The sequence below is a fragment of the Sphaeramia orbicularis genome, chromosome 20, assembly GCF_902148855.1.
Source record: "Sphaeramia orbicularis chromosome 20, fSphaOr1.1, whole genome shotgun sequence".
NCBI lineage: Eukaryota > Metazoa > Chordata > Actinopteri > Kurtiformes > Apogonidae > Sphaeramia > Sphaeramia orbicularis.
In genome coordinates, this window is record NC_043976.1 from 22776346 (window position 1) to 22798094 (window position 21749).

A 21749-nucleotide genomic window follows, 5' to 3' on the forward strand; every position below is an offset into this window, starting at 1 on the left:
CTACAATGATTTTAACATATTTGACTGTCAGTATCTTCGGTGTAATTTTTGTATTTCACAAATTCATCCCAGGGGCCTGGTTGGACCCTTTGGTAGGCTGGTTTTGGCCCATGGGCCGTATGTTTGACAGCCCTGCAATAGAGGGAGATGAACATCCCCTTTGTTACCTCTGCCAGGAGCTATTGTGATCACTTTGTTTTGTGTGTCTGTGTGTTTGCATGCATGTTTGTTTGTTAGCTAGATAACTCAAAAAGTTATGGACGAATTTTCAGGAAATTTTCAGGAAATCTTGATACTGGCACAAGGAGGAAATGATTAAATTTTGGTGGTGATCGGGGGGGGCAGATCTGTCTTGGCAGAGGTCTGCACTCTCCAAGTGCTTTTCTTGTTTAAGGCCTGTATTCGAGCACCTTTTTTTTTAATGCATCACATGTTTAGACATAAGCCTACCACTGTAATGGGGGAAAAGAAAAGAAGGGAAAGATAAGATAAGATAAGATAAGATAAGATAAGATAAGATAAGATAAGATAAGATAAGATAAGATAAGATAAGATAAGATAAGATAAGATAAGATAAGATAAGATAAGATAAGATAAGATAAGATAAGATAAGAAAAGATGGGGAAATTTCACAGTTAACAGCAGCAACATACAACAAGCAAGTGCAGAGGAAAAAAAAAACAAAATATAAAAAAAACCCAAAATGAAATATAAAGAGAAAAATAAGAAATTTAGCATTTGTATAAATTTTTATATAGATATAGAATTAAAATTAAATACTATTTACATATCTACATTGTGCATTGTGGTTGTATGTGCACATGGTGTGATATGTGGGGGGTTTACTGAGGGGGTGAACTGATGAGTGTTCATGTTGTTTTTATACTCCTGCAGTGATCAAGAGCTAATTCCACACTGGCTTTTCATACAGTCTCATTGTTTGAAGTCATGGCGGGGGGGAGGGTGTTAAAGCAGTGTTTCATGGGGGATATCAAGTTGCAGCAAACTGTTAGATCAGTGACATTGTGACACCATGAGTAAAGTAGAGTTGCAGAGTTGTGTTGCCATATGAGTATGCTCATGTATACATCCATATGTGGGTTGTCGCTAAATAAAGACCCACAGTAACTCAGCTCTCCTTTCATGTAGAGTTAATAAACTAAGCTCTTCTTTGATAGAGAGATAATTCACTGTATGAGCAACAGCACCTGTCATGATGTAGGAAGTCTCTCATGTTATACTGAATATCATTTTGGGGCCTCGGTGGTGGAAGAGCAGATTTCCATATATGTTACAGGAAGGGAAGATTTGGTGTTTTAAGTTGACAAACAGCACTCAAAACCTGACCAACACTTTATTCCCAACCTGTCTCTACTGACACAGGGATCATCTCATGGTGTCATGGTTTCGCATCTAGGCCACACCCACTCAGGACATGGTTAGATATAATTTGTTTTAGGTCTAACAACATGATTACAGTGCCATCGAAACAGTTTAAAGCAAAGTAAAAATTAACCCATAAAAACCCAAACCTCCACCGTCGACCAAAAGCATTTACCGATCTAAACTATTGATCCACTAATCCTATCAATCCATGTAAATAACTAACAAAAATCAGCTTTTCATCTTTTCATGGTCATCAGATACGACCCATTTGGACTTTCAGAGACTCCGTAGTGAACATAGAAACACCGCCATCTTCTATAACATTGATTCACCAGTAAAACCCATGAAGTTTGATCAATAACAGTGGATGGAGATGCTTCTTTCACGTTCAGTTAATGATATATTTTATGGAAAAGTCACTTTTTCTTAGTTTTTTTTTTTATTTTATTGAATAACCTTTGAATTTAGTCTTGAGCTTTTATGAACATCTACATGATCAGTGAACTAAATATAGAAAAATAGATTATTTTTACAGAAAAAATTACAAAATTCAGAGAATAATACTATAATAAATGGTGATAAAATAGATTAGGAAAGGGAAAATACAGAGAAAAATTAATTTGGGAACTGCCACAAAAGTCACACTGGATCCTTATGGGTTAAAGACTCTTGAAACTTAAAAAATCACTAGAAACACATTTTAAAAAATTTTCAATTATTAGACCACCCTTGTTTTCTTCAATTTCTTGTTCATTTTAATGCCTGGTACAACTAAAGGTACATTTGTTTGGACAAATATAATGATAGCAACAAAAATATCTCAAAAGAGTTTAATTTAAGAGCTGATATCTGTCCATTTTCCATGTTTTTTTGATAATAACCAAAATCATTTTAATTCTTACATCAATAGTTATGGCATTCTGTCAGTTTTAGTCACATGATACACACAGGAGTTAGTACTTGATTGCATAACCAATGTTTCTGATGACTTTTGATGGTCTAATAATTTTTTCTGTGACGGTAGTAACACTGATGGCCTGAGATAGACTTCTCTGTGTACAATTTACACCATTAAAGAGTTAAATGTTAACTGTCATAGTGTTGATTTTAACACTCCATTAATGCTCTTCTACTGTACTGTCTTTTTGTCTCTCACTTGCCTTGTTTTGTCTAGCTTCATAAAAAAAAAAAAAAGAAAAAAAAAAAAAAAGAAAACGGTGATGAACATCCACATACCTGATCTGTTACTTGTAAAAGCTCTTTCAAAATACAGGCGACATCTGCTACAGACACCTAGGATTAAATTACATGTTATGAAAATGCTGTAAAAAGTGGTTCTGGTTGATCTTGTGGTTTGATATAATGTTCGTATATACCTGTTCAGTGTGTTGGAGTTCACACACTGTGCAGATGAGTACGTTGCGTATGTGTTTGTGTTCATGTGAGTCCAGGCTGAGTCTGTTCAGGATGCTCGATAGGAGGCTAATGTAGTTCACAGTCTCCATGGTGTTTCCAAGTCCAACCAGAGCTGACAGGTTCTTCAGACTAAACTCTGAACTGGAGAAAATGAAGACAAGAAGAAACCCATTTTAACACCAATACATATATTTGGACATATTTAAGACCTAATTGATATAATTGGACCTAATTGACCTTACACACACATTTGTTGGTCAGGTGTATTAGTGGGAATGACATGATGCAGAGGATTGAAACTGTATAATTCATGTGCAATAAAATGTTTGTTTCTTACAGCTCCAGATCAGGATCATTATGAGAAGAAGAAGCTTCTCTGTGGAAACGTGGTCGGACTCGGACTGTGACAGGACATGGTTTAGTGACACCTCCGTCTGTGTTGCTTCTGATTTCTGTGAACACTGTTACTACAGACACAGTCACGCAATTACATTTAGAGAAAGGTGTATTTGTGTCGTGACAGTCGTAAATCAAAGTAATCTGTGTGTGTTTACCTTTGTAGTCATCACTGGGATCCCCTGAAGGAAGGTTAAAGTAATACTGGAAGTCTCTACCCTCGTAGAGCGTCCTCGGGGGTCTGTCTCCTACACTGAAGCTGTACTTGTACAGTAAGTCCTCCAATGTCCAAAAACATAAATAATGGGTGTTTACATGCAGAGAACAGAACAGACATGTCAGTGCTGTAGTTGGAGTTCAGAGGCTTTTCTAGTTCCCTTTATATAGAGTCAATAGCACCAAAGTACATCTGTGACGTGTTGGTCCCATATGAACCATCTTGGACCCTGAGAACCTCTTGGACTGGGCTTTTGCTGGTGCCCAGAGTCAGGACTAAACAGGGAGAAGCTGTGTTTCAGTTCTATGCAGCTAAACTCTGGAACAGTCTTCCTGATGACGTGAGACAGACCTCTACTGTGACAATGTTTAAGTCCAGGCTGAAAACAGCTCTGTTCAGCTGTGCATAGAACAACTGAAAGGGTTCTATCTGCACTCTGACCTTTTACTTTGTTTTAATTGATTATTATTTATGTTTTATTGATTATGTTTTAATTGTAATGGTGTGTTTTTAACCTGTCTCTTTTCCATTTTTGTAAAGCACTGTGAATTGCCCTGTGCATGAATTGTGCTGTACAAATAAATCTGCCTTGCCTTGCCTAAATAAACTAAGGTTCAAAGGTCAAGATAATTCATTGATTCATGTAGTTGAGTTATATCATGGAGATAATTTACAAAATACATTAATACAGGTAGTATTTATGTGTTTAAAAGTCTGAATGTTATACAGCATTGATACCAATTCTTGACTTTACTTCTGTGTTTCACGTGCATTTAAAGGAGTGATATTTTGCTTTTTATATTAAAAAAAAAATGGAATTATGCATTTTAAAACATTTCCCCGTGGTCTACATAAACTGTAAATGCTATGCTTGGGTCTGAATTCTTCATTAATTCAACTCCACAGGTCCATCTTCAACCCTATTTCTGAGTAATGACACCAGAACGGTCGTTTTGAGCGCTGGCCCTTTAAATGCAAATGAGCCACTTCACGCCCCTCCCCCTCCAGGTTGTTGGCTGTGCTGCTGTGTCCCATTCAACCAACATCTGAACATTCTAGGTAATCAGTTCAAAGTTTGGACATATTTTCAGTATGGACTACAACCACTGCTGCTGACAAACAATTATAGCGTACGCAGAGAAATGTTCGGCGGAAATCTTGACCTTATATATGCAAATGTCATGACGTAACTAGTTATAGACGTAACAAATAAAACAGGAATTAAAACGGATTGTTGAAGTCCACTCAATTTTTGCTAAAATGAATATAAAGACAGCTTTGCAGCACCTGGAGGGTTCAAATTCAAACTTTTTTAACAATTAGAGTCCCCAACTACACAAATAAATGAACCAAAGACTACTAAAAGTGGGTTTAGTAAAATATGACCCCTTTAACTCAATATTTCATTTGGAAAAGTATTGTCTCAGGAAGCAATTTTGTAGAGTTTATTTGTATTGTTCAAGGGCAAATTTAAGTTGGAAAAAAGCAAAAATATTGGTTATAATATTTTAATAAAAGTTATACTTAAATCACTGTTAGAATTTTTGGGAGGAGGCCTGGAAATTTTTACATTTTTCTTCCTCCATATGGGTGCCCGACATAAATGTGTTTCAAGTCATAGTTTTAACTCCATTCGGCCCTGACTGAAAAAAACAGTGTAGCAGTTTTATGGATTCATATGTCTCCAATCAACCTTCATTTTTTTCTTAAACCTTAGTATTTGCATTCAGGGTTAATTCTTCATCCAAGCATCTACATACACTATTTTAACATGTTGAACCTAATCACATAGGAGCAACCAATTAGTGAAATAAATGTTGCATAGATGTATTTTCTAATGTAGAATCATGTTTTTGTTGCAAACATTTTTTAACAGGATCTTAACATGAGTGTGTGTGTATTATATAAGCCAGGACAAACCTCTCTCCCTGAGGTGCAGAAGATGCTGAAGTGTGTGTGTAACTCCAACCCATTCATCGGCTGAACCTGGCAGGTCATCCCCCTCGGAACAGGTTCTGTTTTTAAGAAGAGCTGAGTCCGACCCAGAAAACTATTTTGTGACTCTAAATTCAAAGACAATATTAACAATCAGATCAAAATTTAGATCGGTCATTTTTACTGTCATTATAAAAATGAGTCTAGGCAAGAATTCCAAATTAAATATATTCTGAATCTTAAAGCGCATTTAGAAAAACGTGTGGAAAAATCAAGAAATCTAAATGTGCAGATTATCCATACTTTTTATATTTTGGCTAAAACACTTTTGAGACTTACTAGCAGTGACCTCTAACATGTATCTGCTCCCAGGTTTTAGACTGAAGGGTCTGAAGCTGAGCAGAGCAGAGGAGATACCTGGAGAAAGACAGAAAAAATCAAAGGAAACACTGACACAGAGATAACGAAACAAGACTGTGGATTTTCTGGAATAATGTACCTGAGGAGGTGTAAGACTCAAAAATCCCTCTGTCTACTGAGTCACGGGGTAAATCTAGTAAAGTTGGCTCCTGGATCATTACAGGAGGCTGTGAATCCACCAGATTACTTCCTTCATCTCGGTGTAATAATGGATCAAACTCTGAACCATCTATTGGAATGAAGGTCTCACCGTCCACACCTGGAAATACACAGTTAATGGAGTAAGATGAACACTGTATTTGCAAAAGAAAAACATATACACCTTATCTTCTAAGTATTGATCACTACTTACAGGGTGGGGAAGCAAAATTTACAATGAACATTTAGTTGTTTTTTCTCAGCAGGCACTACGTCAACTGTTTTGAAACCAAACATATATTGATGTCATAATCATACCTAACACTATTATCCATACCTTTTCAGAAACTTTTGCCCATATGAGTAATCAGGAAAGCAAACGTCAAAGAGTGTGTGATTTACTGAATGCACTCGTCACACCAAAGGAGATTTCAAAAATAGTTGGAGTGTCCATAAAGACTGTTTATAATGTAAAGAAGAGAATGACTATGAGCAAAACTATTACGAGAAAGTCTGGAAGATACTATTAAAGAAGAATGGGGGAAGTTGTCACCCGAATATTTGAGGAACACTTGCGCAAGTTTCAGGAAGCGTGTGAAGGCAGTTATTGAGAAAGAAGGAGGACACATAGAATAAAAACATTTTCTATTATGTAAATTTTCTTGTGGCAAATAAATTCTCATGACTTTCAATAAATTAATTGGTCATACACTGTCTTTCAACCCCTGCCTCAAAATATTGTAAATTTTGCTTCCCCACCCTGTAAGCATTTTAGACATGGAAAAATTACCTAAAATTATCTGTATTATTATTATTATTATTATTATTATTATTATTATTAAGTGATAAAAGCTGGAAGTATTGTTAAAAAAAAAAGATTTAAAAAAGATGACATGCATCCTCTTGCTTAAGTCCTTGCAGGATCCTATAATAGAGAAATTCCCAGAGCAATTTCAAACCTCTATCCATGTTTACAGGAATGTAGACAATATTCCACATTATATGTAAAGACTAAATGGGAGATAGAATTGGGGAAAGAGATTCCAACTGAGATGTGGAAATGCCATCAGACCACAACCCAATCATACAAGTGGAGAGAATTTGCATGGAAAAGCCAAATTCTCCTCCTGCTGTTTAGAGTTTGGAAAATAAATACTTCATAGAACCCCTTTAATACATTTCAGCATTAAGTTGGAGTTACAAGGTCATGTGTTCTTTGTATAAAAGTATCAATACACAATATATCTGCTTTGAGATGCTTTTAAGAAACATTGTTATACTTCTAGTACCTTTTAAAATAATGGTGGTGTTATATATGTTTGTTCTTATTTTAGTGCACAGGTGTCAAACATGCAGCCCGGGGGACAAATCCAGCCCGCCAAAGGGTCCAATCTGGCCCTTGGGATGAATTTGTCCAAAAATGCAAATATTACACTAAGATATTAACGATCCTTTTATTTCAGGTTCCACATTCAGACTAATTCAATCTAAAGTGGGCAGGACCAGTAAAATACTATTATGATAACATAGAAATAATGACAACTCCAAATGTCTCTCTTTGTAAATGTAAATATTTTCATGTATTTACACTAAAACAAAGTATAATTTCGCAAAAAATGTGAATAACCTGAACAAATATGAACAACCTGAAATGTCTTAAGAGAAGAAAGTACAATTTTAACAATATTCTGTCTGTTACCAAATGTTTTGTGTATTTGTAGATCCACTGTGATCTATAAGTTATAATATACATGTGTAAATGATAAACTGAGGCAGAATATTGTTAAAATTACACTTATTTTTTCAGTTTGTTCATGTTATTTACATGAAAGGATAGTTTGTAGATGTAAACCTTTTCAAATGTAAATTTACTTTTTTCACTCTAAAACATAGAGAAAAGTCTGGAGTTGACGTTATTTATATATTATTATGTTATTATTTTACTGGTTTGGCCCACTGCAGATCAAATTTAGCTGAATGTGGCCCCTGAACTAAAATGAGTTTAACACCCCTGTTTTAAAGTTTTATCTATGATTTTAGAACTGACTTTTATTGTATTTTATGTATATTTTTAGTGTGCATATGGCCGTGATTTCTATTTTGTGTAACTTCTGCTGTTGTCTAGGCCAGGACACTCTTAAAAAAGATTTTTAATCTCAATGAGCTTTTTTCCTGGTTAAATAAAAGGAGGAAGAAGAAGAAGAAGAAGAAGAGCAATAAAAACAGGTGTGTGAGTGTGCTTCTATAGTCTACATCCTCTTGCACATAAGCCTGTATTTACCTGTGGGTCTTCCTGCTGATACCCCAGACTCCCCCTCCTCTGCAGTCAGGAAGGGAACATCATCATAATGTGATTCTAAAAGAGCACAATAACATCACAGATTAAGATAACGCTAGTGCAAGAAACTTTAGATTCATTTTCAACTTCTGCACAGTAGGAATTTGCATTTGGTTCCCTCTAAATTGAACCACAGATGTTTGTATGTATTTTTATCATCCACAGGTGTGACCTCCAGACCTAAACTCTCACCAAAGTCCCCACTCTCCAAAACAGGAAACTCCCAACCAGCAGAAGAATCGGACTCCACAGACGGTTCACTGACAATGTCATCGTACCCGGATGCATCAGAAAAAAGGCTGCTATCGCTGTATCCAGAATACAGGTATGGAAGCTCAGGAGGGTCATGGAAGGGTTCCTCTCCTGGACATGTCAAATAAATCATACATCGTTCATTTTACTGGAACTATCACTTTACAATTTAACGATGAGTGCATATCATACAGTCAAATATTTGGATAGAGACACAAATCTGGTAATGTTGCCTCTGTTCATCACCACAATGAATCTGAAATGACACAATCAAGATGTGACTGACGTGTGGATTTAAAGCTGTTTAACAAAAATATTGCATTAACCATTTAGGAATTACAACCATTTTAAGGCTAGTTCTTCTGTTTTCAGGGAATCAAAAGTAATATTTACAAATTGGGATACAGTCGTGGAAAAATTATTAGACTATCAAAAGTAATCAAAAACCAAGGTTATGTAGTAAAGTACTAACTCCTGTGTGAATCATGTGACTAAAACAGACAGAAAAGAAAACATGGAATGCCTAAAAGTACTGTTTTGTCAGTACAATGCCATAGCTCTTGATTTAAGGACTTAAGTGATTTTGGTTATTATCAAGAAAACCATGGAAAATGTCTAGATATCAGCTCTGAAATTAAACTCTTATGAGCTATTTTGTTGTTATCATTATATTTGTCCAAACAAATGTACCTTTAGTTGTACCAGGCATTAAAATGAACAAGAAATTGAAGAAAACAACGGTGGTCTAATCATTTTTATATTATATTTTATGTATTTTTTAATTATATTTTATCTAAAGAAAATAATTCAGTGATGATTAACATAACATTGAGGTGGCAAAAATGTTAATCCTGAATGTAATTGCTCAGAAACAGTGTCTTTCCTCTGCCAGTTTGATTTACAATATCTCTGATAATGTCACCGACAACACTTGGTTAGGGTTAGAAAAATTTATTGCATGAAAAGTCTGCAAAGATGTGATAAAATGAGTCATAATGTGTTTATTCATGCTTAACCAAAGTGCTTATATTGCCTAAATATATATGGATGATGGGGGAAAAACTATGGACACCAATGGCAACATCTAATAACCTCCTATCTATTAATAGAAAAGAAAAAAAAAACGGTATTAATGCTGCTCTGAGACATGTTTCGGGGCAAGTATTACCCACACAGTAAAAAGTTCTAAAATATAACTGACACTGAAATTTAGTTATATATCTGTCATTTCTGAGAGATTTATTAGTAAAATGTTCCACAACATCTCAGTCTGACCTGACATTGCTGCTCTTTTGTCAACTGGAGAAGAGATTGATACCGGTTCCAGGTTCAGGAAAGCTGTGGAAATGAAGTCAAGTTTAGTGACATTGTCCTTTTACAGAAGTCACTGGTCTACGTTTGATGTTTTCCTCCTGTTCGTTACCCTTTTTCAGTAGATTCTGGGTCATCTTTGGAGAAGAAGGAGGAGAGGAGTATTGTGTAGCATCTGTATTTGGTGGATTCAAGGTGGACGTCTCAGGAATCGGAGGGGATGTTGCGAGATTATCCATAATGGCAGATGGAGCATTGAGATCCACAGTGTAGCAAAATGGGACTAAAAACAGAAAAACAAGGAATATAAATGAAAGTATGTTTAACCCATAAAGACCCAAACATCAACCAGTGACCAAATCATCTATTGATGTAAAGTGTTTAATACCTGTTGATCTACTAACCCTATTAATACATGTAAATAATTAGTGTAAAATACAGTTAGTCGTCTTTTCATAGTCATCAGATATGACCCATTTGGATGTTCAGAGGCTCTGTAGTTACAATGGAAACACCGTCATGTTCTACAAAATTGATTCACCAGTAAAACCCATGGCATTTGATAAATGATAGTGGATGGAGACACTTGGTTTGTGTTCATTTAATGATGTATTTTACTGAAAAAGGTCAGTTTTTCTTCAGTTTTCTCTATGTTTTATTTAATTACCCTCAACTTTAATCTGAGGTTTTATAAACATCTACATGATCAGTAAGTTAAATATAGGAAAATACCTGATTTTCACAAAAAAACACAAAATAAATACGACATTACTATAATAAATGTTGATAAATCACTTAAGAAAGGTTAGATCACAGGTGTCAACATGCGGCCTGGGGGCCAAATCCAGCCCGCATAGGGTCCAGTCTGGCCCTTAGGATGAATTTGTGAAATGCAAAAATTACACTAAGATATTAACAATCCTTTTAGTTCAGGTTCCACATTCAGACCAATTCAATCTCAAGTGGGCAGGACCAGTAAAATACTATCATAATAACATATAAATAATGACAACTTCAGTTTTTTCTCTTTGTAAATGTAAATATTTTTATGTATTTACACTAAAACATAGTATAATTTCATGAAAATGTGAATAACCTGAGTAAATATGAACAACCTGAAATGTCTCAAGAGAAGTAAGTACAATTTTAACAAGATTCTGCCTGTTGTTAAATATTTTGTGTATTTGTAGATCCACTGAGATCTGTAAGTTATAAAGTACATGTGTAAATGATAAACTGAGGCATAATATGGTTAAAATTACACTTATTTTTTCAGTTTGATGATGTTATTCACATCTTTTGAAAGGATAGCTTGTAGATGTAAACCTTTTCATAATGTAAATTTACTTTTTTTTTGCTCTAAAACAGAAAAAGTTTGGAGTTGACATTATTTATTTGTTATTATGTTATTATTTTACTGGTTCGGCCTCCTTCAGATCAAATTTGGCTGAACTAAAATGAGTTTGACACCCCTGGGTTAGATAGAAGAATTCCTTTGGGAACTGACACAAAAGTAGAGCTGGGTCTTTATGGGTTAAAATCACAAATATAAAGTAGACAAAAACTGGTACAGAAAATCAATATTCACTCATTCAAGCATAAATAAATAAATTTGTGTTTTACTTTCTATGACAGGCTTGGATGAGGCGTTGACCAGAAATAGGCTCCAGGAAAACTGGATGAGTTTGGGGGAAATGTCACAGTCTTCACAAGAGGCGCTGATGGAGAAAGACTGATCCCAGTTCACCTGGTCTCCCCGGCACAGAGGGCAGTAAACGGACACTTTTCTGGATCAGAATCATTAAGAAATGGGTTAAAAGCCACATCCAGATGCAACTGTTCAGTAAGCAATCTGTCCCTCAGCTGAAATTGGATCGATTTTAGTTTTTTCTCCTGTTTGTTCTCCATAAACTCTATTAAATCAAACACACAGATACATAACATTATTTTACTGACTCACCCCTTCAGGTTGGATTTTATTGTGAGGAAGGTCTCTGATGAAGCTGAACGTTCTCCACTGTGGATGGTGAGCGTGAACCGGAACTGGTCAAAGTTGTGTTTTAGGAAACTAGCAGGAAAAGTGAGAACAGGGGATGAAGCAGGAACAAGCTGGTCAAAACAGGAGCTGATGATGGAGCTGACCGGTTTGCATGTCCACGTCAAACTATGCGGCAGAGAAAATCAAAATCAGTGTTAATGCAACATCCAAAAACTCTTATTTTTAGAGGATACTAAAGGTGAATACCCGACATGTTTCTGTACCTGACTGGGTTCAAAGGGAAGTCAGGGTCATAGGACCTTCTCCCATCCAGGGTTACTATTGTGGTGTTCCTGTTGTTGATGAAGATGTTGGTCCCACCGTCAATGATGGCGATCGGAGGACTCGGCATCACCTGAACTCGTACACTGTAGTTGCTGTACACTATACTGCCAACGACCTGGACCTGCAGGACAACATCAGCTACTGACGCCAATTCAGACAGTTCCAGGACTATGTGCACCCTTAGACCTTCTCAGGTAGGAGTTATGTATGTATGTAAAGGACAAAAACCTTCCACTTCTCTTTTTTCTCATATGGACATGAATAGTTTTTATTAATTATGTAAAGCTGTGAAACTCTTGTCCCTACAGAGGACAAAAATGCATCGCAAAGAATGTACAAGTAAGACAATCCAAGGTAATATAGTGAATTTAGAGAAACCTACTGCATTTTTAATTGGTGTCTTACCTGTCGTATCCACACTGTAAGTCACAGGTGTCAAACATGTGGCCCGGGGGCCAAAACCGGCCCGCCAAAGGGTCCAATCCGGCCCATGGGATGAATTTGCAAAGTGCAAGTTAGGGCATCAAACTCAAAAATAATATCATAATAACCATAAATAATGACAAAACCAGTTTTTTCTCTTTGATTTAGTGCAAAAGACATTAAATTATGAAACTGTTTACATTAACAAACTATCCTTTAACAAAAATGTGAATAATTTGAACAAAATGAAGAAATGAAGAAAATTAAGTGCAATTTTAACAATTTTCTGCCTGTTACTAAATGTTTTTGTGCAAATGTATAAATGAGAAGTCGAGGCATAATATTGATAAAATTGTACTTTTATTTCTTAACTAATTCTGTTTTTTTCAGGTTATTCACATCTGTTTTGTTTGGATAGTTTGTAAATGTAAATATTGGCATAACTAAATGTTATTTTTTGCACTAAAACAATTTGGAGTTGTCATTATTTATTGATTATCATGCTATTATTTTACTGGTCTGGCCCACTTCAGATTAAATTGGGCTGCATGTGGCCCCGGGAAGAAAATGAGTTTGACGCCCCTGCTGTAAATTATAGATCTGCACTGATCTGAATGCAGGAAAGTTTCAGCACTGATAGATGTAGTAAAACGAGTGGATAACATCTTCTAAATACTATTATTATGACTGCAACTCTCACTGACCCACTGTTTTAAGGGGAACACTATTTTTCACCCCATTTAACTCATAAAGACCCAGTGTTACTTTTCTGGCCGTTCCCAAATGAATTTTTCTCCATATTAAACCTTTCTTTACCCTTTACAGGGCACTCATAGAAATACTGTGAAATTCAACATTTCAACCTTAGTGTGTTACAGGAGGACCTAACAAGACTTTATTACTTTTGCGAAATTTTTCTAAATTTTTTATTGTCATGTAGAAAATCAAGGTCAATGAAGTCATCATATTTGGTTCCTTTCCCGTAAGTGGCAAAAAAGTCCAAGAAGTATGTTTTAAAAAATACAAGAAAAACACACATAATGTGAAAGAAACATCTAAATTTTTTATTGTCATGTAGAAAATCAAGGCACTGAAGTTACCATATTTGGTTCCTTGTCTGTAAGTGGCAAAAAAATTATAATCCAAGAAGTATATATAAAAATAAAGTATAAATAGAAAATTGACTCACTCTCCTCACTGTAATTATTGCTGTCACTGTCTTGTAATGTATGTGGAAATGACCAAAAATAATCACTTGCCCGATAAAGGGTTAAGTAAGATATCACCATTTATTATAATATTATCCTCTGTATTTTGCCTTTTTCACTGTAAAATATGTATTTTCCTGTATTTAATTTACTGTATTTAATTGTAAACTCACAGTAAATTCAAAAGGTCAATCTATCAAAATGGGAAAACTGAAGAAAAACTGACTTCTTCAGCAAAGATATCAATAACTGAACCTAAACCAAATGTCTCCATCCACTATCATTTGTCAAACTCCATGGGTTTCATGGTGAATCAATGTTGTAGACAATGACAGTGTTTCCATGGTAACTACGGAGCCTCTGAACATCCAAATGGGTCATATCTGATGACCATGAAAAGATGACAAACTGCATTTTACACCAATTATTCACATGGATTGATAGGATTAGTGGATCAACAGGTACTAAACATTTTCGATCAGTAGATGCTTTTGGTCTGTAGTGGATGTTTGGGTCTTTAGGCTGTTTCAGGGATGTTTCCTCATGTCTTCTCCATGTGTGCTGGTGTTCATCAGTCACTTACCCTGGCTGTTGCAGTGTATGTGTCATAGTGCAGATGATGGCTTGGCAGTATGAGGCTCTGTCTGTGTGTGTCGATGAGAAGTAAAGGGAAGACCCGGCCTACAGAATCATACAAGGTCCAGGAATAATAAAGGCCTCCGGGTGCGTCACAGTCCACCTCAGTCTCATAGGTCACCCCGAGACGGATAACCTCGTACCTTCGCACCTAGAGAAGAGAGTTTTTATTCTTATACTTTACTATAGAGGAGATGATATCTGTCAAGTCCAGCTGCAAAATGTACCTGTATTTTGAAAGGCCCCATGTTTTTCACCGGTGGAGGCTGGCATGGTCGGTCCACGACAAAGATATGACTGGTCAGAGAGGCAGAGCTGACCAGGTTAGACACCTTCACCTCCATGATGAACTCCCCTGTTCTACAGAGAAACAATCTTTTATTAAACATGAAAAGGCTTTTTAATATATTTACAATAATGTAAATAAAATACCTTATGGACGAGAAAAGAAATGAAACTAGCATGTAGAGCGGTTCATTTTAAAGACAACCAACATTCTTGTATTCTCAGTTGGGTGCTTCTATGAAACTGGTCCCTAAAAACAGGACATGAGGGCTAAAAATTCAAACCAGAAATAGACTAATGTTATGAAGGAAGTTTGGAAGCACTTTGGGTCTATTTTAAAATAAATATTTACTGAGATAAAAGAAAAACTACTTTTCAGGTAAAACACATTTTTATATTATTTTTTATACAAAAATCTGCATGCAACACGGTAAAAAGGACATGGAAAATACGCACTACTATTTTTTCGAATATCTTTTTATTCTCTCAAAGGTACATTTTGGGAATGGAGCTAATTATGTAAAGCAGAGGGTGTCACAAAAATGACCACTGTTGCAAAATCACTTGCGGATTATTTGTGTTTAAATGGGCAAGTTCCGTGTTTAACACCAGCGGACACGATGGGTTACATACAAAACCTGGAATGAGACTAAGGATTCATTAATAACCTGCATGTCTGGATTACAAAAACCACTAGGATCGCCACATTTAACAGTGTTTTTATTTCTAGTGGTATATAAGACCATTTCAAACAATGTTTAAAGATCAAATGCACTGACACCTAGGTAGCTTTTCACGTCCCAATTTTGGTCCTATTTTTGGCCCCAATATTTTATTAAAAATTCATTAATTTTGGGATGGCTCAGAGCAAGAGTATAATTTGCTATAAAAAGAAATTTAAAATAGACATTATTCTGAAATAAATTTGTTTCAGCGACATATGATGGTGATTAGACAGCGAGTTTAATGTATAAGATCTCCAAATTAGTATCACTATAACCAGAGTCAGCTGTTGAGTTTGATGATGTTGTTGGTTGTTTTGATTGACTAAATTGTGTATGAACTCATATAGTCATTTTATTTATTATTGATTATTGTCATTTATTAAAAATGTGCATGTCCTCTTTTGTGATACAAATTTAGTAAAAGATAAGATAATTATCATTATAGAAGCTCTAGTTAGATCCCTGAAAAGCTGCTATCATTTCACCTCTAAACTGAGACAACATTGGTGCAATAGTTTGTATAGTTTATAATGTGCTTAATTTTTGCATCTCCTTTTTATTCTTTTTTATTCTTTTTATCCTTTTTATTCTATTTATTCTGTATGTTGTGTGCTTGTGGTTTATGGACTTGTGTCTGCAGTAAAGTTTATTATTATAAGACTTTACTGATCCCATCATGGGGAAACTGCACAGGTGACAGCAGCAAAATACAAAAATAAGACAAAAAACAGAAAACATACTGTTAATTCAGTTTTTATTGTTTGTTGTGAACAATGAGATGTTTGCATGTCTTGTTTGTTTTGGTGCAGACCCCAAGAGGAGTAGTTGCTACTGCTGTAAATGGGATTATCCCTGATCATCTACAGTCACGGAAAAAATTATCAGACCATCAAAAATCATCAAAAACAATGGTTATGCAATCAAGTACTAACTCATGTGTGTATCATGTGACTAAAACAGAAAAGAAAACATGGAATGCCTAAAAGCACTGTTTTGTCAGTACAGTGATGTAAAAACTGAAGTGATTTTGGTTATTATCAAGAAAACCATGGAAAAATGGCTAGATATCAGCTCTGAAATTAAACTATTATGAGCTATTTTTGTTGTTATCATTATATTTGTCCAACAAATGTACCTTTAGTTGTACCAGGCATTAAAATGAACAAGAAACTGAAGAAAACAAGGGTGGTCTAATAATGTTTTCTACGACTGTATAAATGAATGTGTTGCATCCAGATTAATAATCACCTGTGAAAGACGTGTTGCTCTGTGCTCAGTCCAGACTTGGATGATCCATCTCCAAAGCTCCACAGAAACTCAACATCTGTCCCCCACATTGACCCGGCAGCTCATCGTCACGTGTGGTTCTGCAGGACAGAGGCCCGGTGGACCAGCCGGTTCAGCTTCACCACTCTCTGGACATTCAGCGGGAAAACCTCAGAGGTGAAGGACATCCCACCACTAGACATGACCACGGTGACATTATACCTACAAGAAGACATTTGACCAGTGGGTTTTATTACTGGAAATAACATGTAAAAGTGTGTTTATTCAGTTGTTTTTCTCAGACCTGCTGGGTGTTCTGTATCTTTTCGTGATGCTCCTGGAGGTGGTTCTGACAGAGCTGGAGTCTCCAAGTACCAGAAGAACTCCACAGGTCTGATACATCAGTCAGAGCCAGGAGGGTTATATCTGTGTTTGTTGGATGAGCTTGCTTTGCTGCATGAATCCTCACCACTGACGACAAAACAAATACGATGTCAATGTAATCCTTATAACACACCATAATAATAATAATAATAATAATAATAATAATGCTGTAAAAAAAAAAAAACTGTTATAAGTAATGTTTTATAAAATCTCAAAAATAAAAGAAGATAATTTAGGCATGGTGATATTATATATATGACAGTTTTGTTTGTAGCTTTTCATTATTGTAGCTTTGTTTTTTTAACTCTTAAAGACCTAAACAGCATCAAGTGATCTAACATATCTACTGATCGAAAATGTTTATTAACTACTGAACCAGTAATCCTATCAATATATGTAAATAATTCAGGTAAAATGCAGTTTTTCATCTTTTCATGGTCATCAGATATGACCCACTTGGACGTTCAGAGGCTCCGTAGTGAACGTGGAAACACCGTCATCTTCTACAACATTGATTCACCAGTAAACCCATGAGTTGGATCAATGACAGTGGATGGAGATGCTTTGGTTTATGTTCGGTTAATGATAGATTTTACTGAAATGTCCCTTTTCTTAAGTTTCCTCTGTTTTTGGTATGATAAATCTCAATTGTAATCTGAAGTACATGACCAATAAAATAAATACTGAAAAATACCTGATTTTCACCAAAAAAAAAAAAAATCCAAAATGGAGAGGATAATATTTGGATAAATGGTGATGACTCACTTAAAGAATAGAGAGAAAAAATGTATTTGGGAACGGTCATAAAAGTAGCACTGGGTCTTTATGGGTTAAAGATGTACTAAATAGGATGCTTTGCAACTGCAAAATAAACTGTAATTGTCAGTTTTGGAAATTACGTTGGCACCTCTGAACAGGAGTTCTTAAAGGGTCATAGTGTAATTTTTTAGTGACTTCTAGTGGTGAATTTACAGATTGTGTTGCACTCCCCTCCCCTTCTTCTGCAACATTGATTCATCAGTAAACCCCATGTAGTTGACAAATGGCAGTGATTATAGATTGTTTTTACATTCAATTAAGACAATATTGCACTGACAAAAGATACTTTTGTTTCAGTTTTTTTCTGTTGTGATGTAATAACCTTTGAATTTACACTAGGATTTTACAAATGCCCTACATGCTCAGTAAATTACATATAAAAAAATACTTGATTTCTTAGAATAATGACAATTCATAAGAGAATATTATAATAAATGGTGATAAGTGATGAGAAAAGGTTTGATGTAGAGAAGAAAATGAATTTAGTTCTACACTGCAAAAATCCAAATCTTACCAAATGTATTTTTCTCATTTCTAGTCAAAATATCTCACCACACTTTAAATAAGACATAATCACCTAAAGAGTAACTTTTCAGTAAGATATAAGAACTTATTTTTAGGCAACAGATCTTGAAAATCTTATTTCAAGAAATCTTACCAAGATAATTTTTCCCTTGTTCCATTGGCAGATTTTTTTGCTTAATTCAAGATATTATAAGATATTTTGACTGAAAATGAGAAAAATAACTTGGTAAAATTTAGATTTTTGCAGTTCAGGTCTTTGAGGGTAAAAAACACACTTTTTCAGCATATTTACTATAACATGTGTCTGTCTGAAGGCTTTACATTGCTGTTACCTTCATAAACCCGGCTGTGATCAGGACTTTGACTGGTAGGTGGTTTCCATGTTGGACTAATGCAACCTTGTGGTGATGGTTCCTCTTCCTCTCTACACACCACTCTCACACTCTTTCTCCGAGAAGACACTTGATTCTCAGCTGTGAGCTCCACCACAAACCGTTCCTATGTGGTGAAAAAGTCAAAACCACTTCGTCTCTTTTCCTGTAGCGTAGCTGACTGTTACTGTACAACAACGTGGCATTTATCAGCAGAGTCACAGTGATGTTTGACCCTCCTTTGACGCTAAATGAAGCAGAAAAACTTTTGATTTGCTGTGATTAATTTGGGGATTTTTAACACCAGCTCTCCAACTGGATCTTGAGCCAGGATTATGTGTGTGAAAAGAGGCGCTGCTGATTGGATTAAAGGCCGTAACGTCACATTATAACCCCCTGCTGCTTTAACCGACCATTTATGGTCCATTCTTCAGTTTTCTGTTTATCACAATAGCATCATTGAAATATAAAGTCCAAACCAGTTCGACCCAAAGCGGCTGGCATGACTGTAACCTCCAGGCTGAACTCGGCGTGTGTTGAAAACTGACTTCCATTTCCCAGAAGGCCTTAGTGCACGTATGGGCTCGTACACAATAAGGGGTTGAGGCAGGATGGCAGAAAGCAGCACTGACGAAGGCTCGGCTGTGGAGAGGGCTGATGCTGTAAGCTGATAGCGTCCTGCAGCAGAGGGAAGGCATAGACGGCAGCTGGACGTGTGGTGGAGGTGGAGAGGGGTGAACGGGTGGGAGTTGGCGCCACTTTCACACTGGTGCTGACTGATATTGCTGTGATGGCTGAAGTTGCAATCACAGTCATTGCTTTTCTCCTGGGGGATTTTGCTTGTGTGAATGACATCATTACTATAAGTGATGTTCTTACAGTCAGTGTTCATTAAATAATCCGTCATGCCACTGCTTCCAACAGCCTTTTCTTTGAGGCCGTACAAAGCATTCAGCGTGAAACTGAGGAAAAGCAAATCAGTCGTATTGTTGAGCAGCTCCACATCCACAGAGACAATCTGTCCTGTACTCAGCTGATTCCCAGAAACACTTAATTTAAGATCCGAAACAGCAGCACGGACGATAACCTGCAAATGGACAAACACATACAATCACATATTAAACAGCCAGCAGCCACAAATACATGTAAACACAGTAAAAGAGCATCACTCAGCAGCTGAAAATACTCACAAAAACACACATTACTACTGCCGAAGTAAGGTTTTCTTAATATTACAATCCCTATCTGTTTTAGAAACTTTTATTAACAATTTATATGCACTTCCTACGTTATTTCATGCATAGCTTAGGGTTTCTTTGCCTTCTCTAAATAACTCGATTTATAAGATAATATTTAAATTACAAAAAATTATTATTTATTGGTGGTTTATATCCCACAACATGGATAAGCATGGTTTTTGTATTACTACTACTACTGCTACTACTACTACTACTACTACTACTAATAATAATAATAATAATAATAATAATAATAATAACAATAACAGTGATGATAATAATAATGATAATAACCAGAATCATCATCATTTTGTTAGTGTAATATTTTAGCAGTGATTTTTTTTTTGACTGATTTTAACATGATGGAGAAGTAGATTACATGTTTTTCATAAAGAAAAAAAATATGTCATTTTAATTGATAGTAATAGATAATCGCTGAATACCCAGACTACTAACTTATGAAGTAGACTTAGTCAAAGACATGGACTATACATGAAATAACATATGGAAAATAAAATGGTTTACTTTGATATATGATTACATTTGAGAATAACAATATGAACCAAAAAGAGAAAAAGATGGAATGAAAACTGAAAATAAAAAATTGTGATGCCCAAATACAACACAAATAAGGAATGCATAGAATACTGAATGAAGAAATGAATTTACTGTAAAGGTAAATAAAATAAAAACTCAGTTGGGTAAATTTTGACCCATGGTGTTCAGAGTTAAAGGGTTAAAAATTAATCACATGTGTCACTGTTAAAGGGCATTGTTGATTTTCTTCTCAGTCTTAACATTAACCCTTAAAGACCTAGAAACTATTTTTGTGATGACTAACAAATGTTTTTTTTCTTACATTACATAACATTTCTACATTATTTACCAGCATCAATGATTTTACCCTTTGCATTTTTTAGTTTCAGTTTCCATTTACTGATCATATAAATGTTGATAACAGCTCAGAGTAAAGCTGAAAACCACCATCTACTACAACCACTGTCAAAACTACAAGGGTTATATTGATGAATCAATTTTGCAGAAATTGACAGTGTTTACCATGTTCACTACGGAGCCTCTGAACATCCAAATAGTTTAATATCTAATGATTATTGATGAAAAGCTGAGAAATTGCATTTTACCTAAATTATTTACATAAATTGATGGGATTAGTGGATCAAAAGTTATTAAACGCTTTAGATCAGTTTGGTCTCCAGTGGCTGTGTAGGTCTTTGAGGGTTTTTAGAATACAATATGAAATCACATAAGATAAGATAAAATGGGGAATTTTCACAGTTAACAGCAGCAACATACAACAAGCAAGTGCAGAGAAAAATAATACATTTGGTGTTTATATAAATATGTATTAAATAAGAATTAGAAGAAAAAATGTAATATTATATATGTATTACTTCATCAATCAAATCAGTCCAAAGTCCCATTCACAGCTGAGTACTTACAACAGATATTGTCTCTTGTGTCCATTCATGGGCATTGGAGGCGTTTACTGACACCTCATAAACTCCCTCCATGTCAAAGATCCAGTTCTAGACACATTAAAAAATAACTGGTTAGAATAAGAACATGATAGTGACAGATTTAACCTTGAATGCATGTGTTTGCTCTGCTCCGTACCACAGTGCTGCTCATGTGTTCAGATTCAGATCCACTGTTGATATTCCTGCTGTTTTCTTCCTTTTCCTCTCTTTCTCTGAGTCTAATCCACCAGTGGAACCC

General features: G+C 35.4%; 1 protein-coding gene across 1 annotated transcript in view; it reads right to left on the reverse strand.

Moving 5' to 3' along the window:
* Positions 1–21666, reverse strand: part of pkd1l1 (polycystin 1 like 1, transient receptor potential channel interacting) — a 50433-nt gene extending 28767 nt beyond the window's left edge. The window contains exons 1-21 of the mRNA XM_030123044.1: positions 21648–21666; positions 21473–21559; positions 18736–19861; positions 16980–17146; positions 16658–16897; positions 14627–14759; positions 14347–14550; positions 12072–12253; positions 11770–11973; positions 11433–11596; positions 9922–10092; positions 9774–9836; positions 8439–8609; positions 8190–8264; positions 5850–6029; positions 5690–5767; positions 5336–5478; positions 3357–3477; positions 3140–3269; positions 2763–2943; positions 2623–2679 (exon numbers count right to left, since the gene is read on the reverse strand). Coding sequence (XP_029978904.1) covers positions 2623–2679; positions 2763–2943; positions 3140–3269; positions 3357–3477; positions 5336–5478; positions 5690–5767; positions 5850–6029; positions 8190–8264; positions 8439–8609; positions 9774–9836; positions 9922–10092; positions 11433–11596; positions 11770–11973; positions 12072–12253; positions 14347–14550; positions 14627–14759; positions 16658–16746 — 2346 coding nt within the window. The 5' untranslated portion in view covers positions 16747–16897; positions 16980–17146; positions 18736–19861; positions 21473–21559; positions 21648–21666. The remainder of the gene's footprint in view (positions 1–2622; positions 2680–2762; positions 2944–3139; positions 3270–3356; positions 3478–5335; positions 5479–5689; positions 5768–5849; positions 6030–8189; positions 8265–8438; positions 8610–9773; positions 9837–9921; positions 10093–11432; positions 11597–11769; positions 11974–12071; positions 12254–14346; positions 14551–14626; positions 14760–16657; positions 16898–16979; positions 17147–18735; positions 19862–21472; positions 21560–21647) is intronic.
* Between the last annotated feature and the right edge of the window lie 83 nt (positions 21667–21749).